This window comes from Teleopsis dalmanni, chromosome X (assembly GCF_002237135.1).
Source record: "Teleopsis dalmanni isolate 2A chromosome X, ASM223713v2, whole genome shotgun sequence".
NCBI lineage: Eukaryota > Metazoa > Arthropoda > Insecta > Diptera > Diopsidae > Teleopsis > Teleopsis dalmanni.
This window is the reverse complement of record NC_051848.1, coordinates 50577472-50585737: the sequence shown is the minus strand read 5'-3', so window position 1 is coordinate 50585737 and position 8266 is coordinate 50577472. Positions and strand designations below refer to the sequence as shown.

The window sequence follows — 8266 nt, the reverse complement described above, 5'->3', positions numbered from 1 at the left end:
AGATGGTTTATGATGATCTGAAACGAATCCTTACTATAGAAGAAGGTAAATATTGTAGTCAGCACGTTATTGTTGTGAGGACTACAATCAAAGCATATACCAAATTAGACAGATAATGGTCAATAATGTCACTGTCAAATAGCTACATTTTTTTCTATAATTAATTATCTGCTTCAGCTCAGCGCAGCTCTCTGTGTAATACTTCTTGACGAAAAAGTCAAGACGCCTTTGAAACTGTAACTGCTTAACGCGATTATTTATGCTATAGTCCTGTTTAAATACCCATGGAACGAATGCATTTGGATTGTCCATCTCCCTAAAATCATTAAGTAGCTCAAAAGCGTCGTCCGGAATTTGCATTTGGCGTCTCAGTCGTATATGATGTAAACGAATTTTTTCTTCCAATGCTGTTTGCACCTTGATTACAGCGTCCGTATACATGAAGAGGGCAAATCGTCCTCCAACTATTGGCAAATAGTAATAATTCGGTTGTCTTCTTACATTTATATGAGAGGCATCCACGTCACCGCCATCTGTGAACTGCGAAATACATGACATATTAATAATCTTTGCATATAAAATTTTAAACTTAGGTATATTACGCGTCTATTGTCCATCATTTGTAATATAACAAAATCCTTTATAATTTTATAAAGGAAATTGTTGTTTCTGCAAAAATTGGCCAAAAGTGCTTCCAGTAATTTAAAATTTTTATGTACGGTTTTTAATTGTATTGTAAAAAAAACAGTACCTTTAAATTGAGTCAAAATATATTTAATATATTTATTATTATATTTATATTTGAATTATATGTTTTAAGATTATAAGATTTGAATACTAGATCTAAAAATTTTGTGTCCAATTTTGTAAAAATTGGTTGAGTAGAAGTTATGATAATGTGTATGTCCATTAGCTTGAATAGTGGTTTCGATTACACACATTCAAAGTTCTGAGTTGTCTCAGTTGGTAAAGCTGAGATGCTAGTTAAAATCGCTATGTCATCGAAACTGTTTCGAAATTTACAAATCCTTTTGTGGAAATCTTTTTTAATATTCCAGCCTTTAAAATATGCAAACAAAATTCAATAGTTAGTGTGAGAGATAATAACATATTGATTTAGTTACAGTAAGTAGCTGTTCAGAATGTTTCTCTAATTGCACCTAAGTTGATTCGTTCTTACTGAACTACAACCGCAGTTATTATTTTATAATGGGCAAATTCTCTATGGGCCATTCTTTTACAATTCGGATACCTTTAACGTCATCATCATTGATTTAATGGAGTTGTGGTGCGTATGAGTGACGTGTAGGACACCTGATAAATTTATTTTTTTTAATTATTTCTAAAAGCAGTGCCTCACTGAAAATAATTATTTTTTTAATAAAATTTATTTGTTAATCTAAATCAAAACTAAAAAAGAAAAATTTATGAGACATATTCCTCTTTTTTTTTTTTAATGAAAAATCGTGTGTATGTGTTTGGTGTGATGTGAAGGATAAATAAATTTTTTAAAAGTACTTCTAATGACAATATTTTCCTGAAATTTTTGAGTTTTATGTAGAATTTTATTATTAATCGAAATCAAAAATATATTACAAAATATTATAAGGGAATATTTACAGTATATTCTCGAGTTTTTGGCAAAACGATCACCTAAAACCAAATAGTTCAGCACAGAAAGAATTTAACAAAAATTTGCGTGATGTTAACGATATTGCCAGATTTTTTATATTTTACGAGTGATAACGTGAACCACACCGTCTGACCAGCTCGTCTGGCTTGCAATTGTCGAAAATATCACAACGACCGAAAACCTAGAGTAAATGAACTTTGTGTTGGGTCATAGATTTCTAAATTTTTGTCTTTAGCATTGACTCGATTCTTGCCTTTATAAATGTCTCTGGCTGCTTTTAGTTGAATCTTCTATCTACTACCCACTATTACAAGGTTTTTATGGATTCAAAACGGCTTTCTTAGTTAATTGAGGAGGATTGAGCTCTCCCTTCACCACAACTAACTAACTTAGTCTCGTTATAATACTTAAGATCTGATCACCGCGATCATTTATTATTATTCGTAAAATTAAAAGTAAAAAAACTTTTTAATTCTAGATGATTCTGACAACAAACAGAGTGGCTCAAGTTTTATGTTAAGGGAGCAGGATCGTTTTCTGCCTATATGTAATATAATAAAAATAATGAAAGTTCCGGTACCAGAAAATGGTAAAATTGCGAAAGACGCCCGTGAATGCATACAAGAATGTGTTTCGGAATTTATTTCATTTATAACATCAGAGGCTATTGAACGAAGTATAGCAGAGAATCGGAAAACTGTGAATGGAGATGATTTATTGTATGCATTTGCCAATCTAGGATTTGATAATTATGTTACTCCGTTATCGGAATACTTGCACAAATTTCGAGAGGTAAAATATTATATATTATATATTTTAAATAAACAATTTGAGTTGAACAATCTTTTATTTTACAGTCAACGAAATCGGATCGTAACCTATATCACAATGAAACTATACTTCAAGATGATTCCTCGAGTGAGATTCGTAAGCCCTGAAAATATGTTGTTCACAAGACAAAATTTTTTCTTTAAATAACTCCAACCCTATACAAACATATATATTTGTGCACATTTATTTATGTATATAACAGCAATTAAAACAACAGTCGTAAATTGAAGTAATAACACTCACAAATAACGCACAACACAAAAATAATATTAACATATCCAAAATCAGTGATCCAGCAACATTTCAAGCACTAAATATTAGACATTTCTAATAAGCAAACCTACATCAACAACAACGTCACTCATAATCAAACTCAACCCAAGCCCAAGCCCAAACCCAAACCGAAACCGAAACCCAAAACCAACACAATTTATTATTATTTCATTTTAATATATAAATTATTTATTTAGTTTTCTTTTACAACTTTCTGATTTTTAAACTTTTAATTCAAATTAGGCAACAACAAAATTTTATAAATTATTTGCTTAAAAAGTTGTAAATTAAACGAAAAAAAAAACTCCAATCCCCCTAATTTCTACAGCAACGAATGGAAGCAACAATAACAACAACAACAATAATACCAACAACGACAGCAGTCAAACCGTTAGTGGAGTTGTTTATACAACATTACCAACAGTAACCAGCAATGCAGCGGCTATAACTGACAGCCATGTAACCAGCATGCAAGCATGCGCAACGAGCTCCACCAGTTATAATCCACAACATATGCACAGTAGTGGAACGACTATTCAAGTTACACAAACTCAAAGCATAACCATAACGCCAACGACAACAATGACCGTCGCTGGTCCAACAACGAACAGTGTGGACAATGCAGCCATGACGTTACGTCGCTCTGCAAGACTCTCAACACGTCCGCAAATGTCCCATTTGACAACATTGAATAACGATGTGGCAACTGCTGTTAATGCCGAGTTGCTGACACCAGAAACACATATGGTATTCTTTGATGCTGACAATATACCAACTCATATTATCCCAACACACCAGCAACAAACACAGCAGCAGCAGCAACAGCAACAGCAGCTGCTGTCAAATACTAGCAACAATTTCATGCATATTTAGAGGAACTCAACAATTGTGCAAGTTAAAGTATTTAGATTTATTTATAAAAGTAATATTTATTGTTATAAATAACAGTTTTATATTAGTGGGAACTGTATGTATATTATAACTTATTGTTTGTAGATATATTTTAGTTAATTTTTTTTCAACGTATATAGTTTGTTAATTGAGTCTTTTTATAAGATTTCGGTTGAGGTAACTGTTTTAAGGGTGCACCATTGAAGCTTTAATGCAAATAGTCAGGAGATTGTAACAAATGACTGCAGTAGTAGTTACTTAGACAAGGGAGTAGAGAAGTTTGTAATGCATATACAAACAACAGAAAAAATGCTTTGATTTCTGGTAAATATCTTTACAATACTTAAGAATTTGAAAAAATAACAGTATTGTATTATTAGCAAAATGTGTTGTATACTATTGTAATATTAATTGTAATATTATTGCAATTAATATTAATATTGTAATATAATAATGTTAATATATTAATATTAATATCCTCTAACAATATTTGTAATATTATTACAATAATAATACAAACAGAATAGTATTGAAATTTAACAACTAAAACTAAAAAGAATATAATTAATTAATTCAATTATTCTACAGCTAATTTATGATTTCGTTCTAATATAAACACACCTAGTAAATTTGTTAATATAACTTTTACAGCAAATTAACAAAAACTCCAGAAAAATGTGCAAACATAAAAGTCAAGTACGGCTTTGGGTCAGTTGGTTAAGGTGCACTGACTCTGAGCTTGAAATTTGGCAGGGCACGAGTTCGATTTCTGGTATTTGCAGTCTCAAAAAATTATATACGAATAATTAAATACAGAATTTATTTCTAAGACCACTGATAATGGATATTTGGCAATACACGAAACAGCTGTATGGTCAGCCAAAAATTCAATTAATTAAAATAATATAAAATTGATTTTTGTTGTTGTAGTTCACTACTATTCGAAAATCCTCTTTAATAATAATATTGTATTTTTTTTTTGCAATATAGAGATGGTCGGAATGGTGTGCTTGAAGCCTTATCTTATTAATATTAGGTGTAGTAAAAAGAAATCCGATCTGGTAACGCTAGATGGCGTTAGAAAGATGAGGTTTCGTACGAAAAAATATGTCATATTTTGCTGGCTTTCTTTGATAAAGGCGAAAACGTCAGGCGCAAGCTCGGCAGCTGACAATAAGAATAGTGTTTATGTTCCTGCCAGTATCAACTGTAATAGTCAATTATGCGCAATTTTGGCTTCGCTGATTTTGTTCCGGTAATTTCGATGTCAAAGATGCACCGGCAGACGCACTGGATGACTGAAAGATTCCACAAAAAGCCGTTTGAAATCATTTCAATAACACTTAATATAAAAAGAAGCTCGATGTATGTGAAAGAAAGGTTTGGTTCGGTATCCGCAAGTGGAAAACGAGGTAGAGTGGAAGGATCGAGGGGCGCTCGGTACTACCAACTGGCGACAGCAAGCAACTAGTCGGGCTGTCTGGCGAAGGCTACTCGACGCGGTTAAGAAGGACTTAAGTCTGTAAAAGCCAACTAAGTAAGTAAGGGCCGAGGCCTTCTATGCGAGAGGCATAATGAAATTATCTTCAAAGGGCGCATATTTGACCTAAAACATATCATTCTATGTTAAATAAGTGTTTAATTTCATGCAAAAATAATGGATTTCTTTTTACTAAACCTATTACGTAGTACATGGACTAAGCTAAGTAGTATTCCCTCAGAATTGCTTTTGCATTACTTCAGGGAGGGTCTCTTTTATGTTGGCATTTAAAGCTATAATCTTTTCACTTTACGTCAGGACCTCTACTTTTTCATCGCATATTTCGGTTACTCCTTCCAATTGAAAGTTTCAAACGAAACTAAAATAATTTTTTTTTCTTTTTTTGTTTAACAATATGTCTTTATTGAATCGTTTTAAATTAAAGCCTAACAATAAGTTTTAGAATCGTAAAGACTAAAAACATCACATTACAAATTATTTTATATAAACATACTGTAATGAAATATATTATGGTTTGGAAATTATTATAAGGGGTCTCTGAATAAGTAGCCAGGGTTTATTTACCAAATATAACGGAGTATAAGTTGAATTAATCAGGCTGATCTTTAGGAAAGCAGGATGGCGGCGGGTCTATCATTACGTTTCATTATAGAGGAATTTGTCGTATATATAATAATTAAATAAGATTTTAATATACTAAAATTGGTATATTTCTACTGAATTACATAACTTTGTTCATTTATATCATATATATTGGATTAGAAATACTGTGAAAAAATTTCTATGATATAATATAGTATCGGCCCGATTGTGTATTTTCTTAGTGTAACTTAGATTTGGGAGTTTAATGTGATATTGGGCAATTCTTGATTAGTTGGATGGTTGGATTGGATTCATGTGATTATTTCACTAGCATACATTCAAAGTAGGGCTAAGACATTTTTGTTCTTAGTACAATACTTCTTAATACCAATTTTTGAGATCATTGTCTAATTTTCTGTTGCTTGCATAATAAAAAAAAGAAATTCTGTCTAATCCGTCCTAGTCAACAGAATTGGTTTTCTGTACAAACTTTACACTTCTCCCGTTTTCAAGCTACATTATGCTAGTATTATAGTAATTAATTGTATATTACCAATACTCATTTGTAAGTGTGCAGTAAAATGAATTATCTTTACTCGTACCGCATTTAGCTGTGCAATATTTGTAAGTTTTTATTAAAATAAATTGCCAAATTTTATATTACTTTCTCTCTGCTCTGTTTTTAAACTAAAAATGTATAATACTTTTAAAGGTAGAGTTTAACTTAATATTAAAAAAATATTATTAAAGAAATTATGAAAAAAAAAGTCAAATAAAAAAAAGTAGTGTAAATTGCTTTAGTACTCGTTACAATAGTGGCATTCACGATCTCGAGTAACAAACTCGGTAATCGAGTAATATAGTAACAGTGCAAAACGGTAACAATAGTATTCATTTCAGGTACTTGTATTTTGTTGTTGGCACTTTGAATTGTTACGATATTAATCGATTACCAAGCTCATTACTAGATATTGTGAATACCATTTATGATTTTTATTACCTAAATTATGGTCAAACTTTTTAATTTAAGTAAAATTGTAGTAATCGATTAAATAGCTCTAATTGAATCAAATATAATTAGTCTAAATTAAGTTATTCTAAGATAAATTACAAATAATGTAACTAATAGTTTAAACTATTTCATGTATTTATTTTTAATAATGCTGATATATTTGTTTTTTTTTTAACTTTAAAACAAAATTTTTATGTATTCATGGTTATATGATTTTATTTCAGTCATGAATTTAAATTGATTTTGATTTTTAATATTCATTTTATTTTCATTTTAACACTTTTATTTAGATATTAATTCTTTACAATATTTTTTCATATATAAATTTTTTTTTAAATATTTTTTATTTAACGAAAAATAATAATTATTTATTTAGTGTTTATAGGCTTAAGAGTACAAAAATATCTGAAAATCTAAAACAGCGCTTTAATTCAATATCGCCGATATACAAAGCTATTTTTTAATTTTTTGGATAATTTTGTTTAATTAAGCCTATAAGTACTGCATAGTCAAAACTCAAAAAAACGTACAATAACAATTAATATCTATTATATGCATTTGTCCTTCTACTAACATTTTTTTATTCATGTTTTTTTTGTACAATGAAAAGTATCTTAAACGGACACTCTATTCAATAAGGGAGGTGACTTACAAAACCGGAAAACCTGAAAGTATCTGGTAAAGACTAAATTAGTTGACGTAAATTTAAAGCAGGCCTTCGAACCGGAGTTTTTTCGATTCCGGTTCAAAAACAAAAAAATATATCGGTTCGGGTTTCGCTCCGACAAAAGCAACGGTTTTTTTTCGGCTCGGTTCCGGTTCGAAGACCTGAATTTTTTCCGTTCCGGTGCAAAAAAAAAATATATCGGTTCAGTTCCGGTTTTCGCTTCGTTACAAATAACGGTTTCTTTCGGTTCGGTTCTGGACCTAAATTCTTTCCGTTCCGGTTCAAAACAAAAAAATATATATCGGTTGGGTTGCGGTTTTCGCTCCGACGAAATTATTGATTTTTTTTCGGTTTTCGGTTCGAAACCGGTTCGAAGCCCTGTCCCTAACTAAACAAGAATAAAAATATAAAGAATACAACAAGAATATAAACGTATCGTTTAAATAACACATCGCCTGATTTTTTATGAGACAACTAAACCACTTTAAGCTGCACTCACACCGAGCAAAAGTGCTAGCTATCAACACCAAAATCAGCAAAAATGCAAAAACAATTTGTGTCGTTATGATTAAATATTTCTGAGTACAATCTTTTCATTTTCAACAATAAGAAACCATGCTTTAGAAAAATTTTTGGCCTTTTTAACAGGTATGTCTGTTTAACAGGGGCGTGAGGTTAACAGCTGTTTCCATTTATTAGTACTGTCTGTTGAACAGCGGTGTCTATTGAATAAGAGTGCATAGTGTTTAAAAGCGGTATCCATTTAATAGGAGTGTCCGTTATGAGAGTTGTCATTGTATAAACAAATTTAAATAATATAGTGATCGAATGACTTAGTTTACCTACCGATATATATATATATATAAATAAATAATT

At 30.6% G+C, this 8266-nt stretch overlaps 3 protein-coding genes across 5 annotated transcripts in view; 1 reads left to right on the top strand and 2 right to left on the bottom strand.

Moving 5' to 3' along the window:
- LOC119687631 overlaps window positions 1-8266 on the bottom strand; it is a 68096-nt gene that overhangs the window by 31558 nt on the left and 28272 nt on the right. The window lies entirely within an intron of this gene.
- On the bottom strand, window positions 7-749 carry LOC119687633. The gene is made up of 2 exons (XM_038102032.1): window positions 603-749; window positions 7-540 (listed from the first exon to the last, which is right to left on the bottom strand). The coding sequence occupies exons 1-2, from the start codon at window positions 618-620 to the stop codon at window positions 88-90; spliced, it is 471 nt and encodes a 156-aa protein (XP_037957960.1). The 5' UTR covers window positions 621-749; the 3' UTR covers window positions 7-87.
- Window positions 897-3971, top strand: LOC119687200 (transcriptional activator HAP3-like). Its single transcript, XM_038101453.1, has 4 exons — window positions 897-900; window positions 2112-2425; window positions 2491-2560; window positions 3066-3971. The coding sequence occupies exons 1-4, from the start codon at window positions 897-899 to the stop codon at window positions 3608-3610; spliced, it is 933 nt and encodes a 310-aa protein (XP_037957381.1). The 3' UTR covers window positions 3611-3971.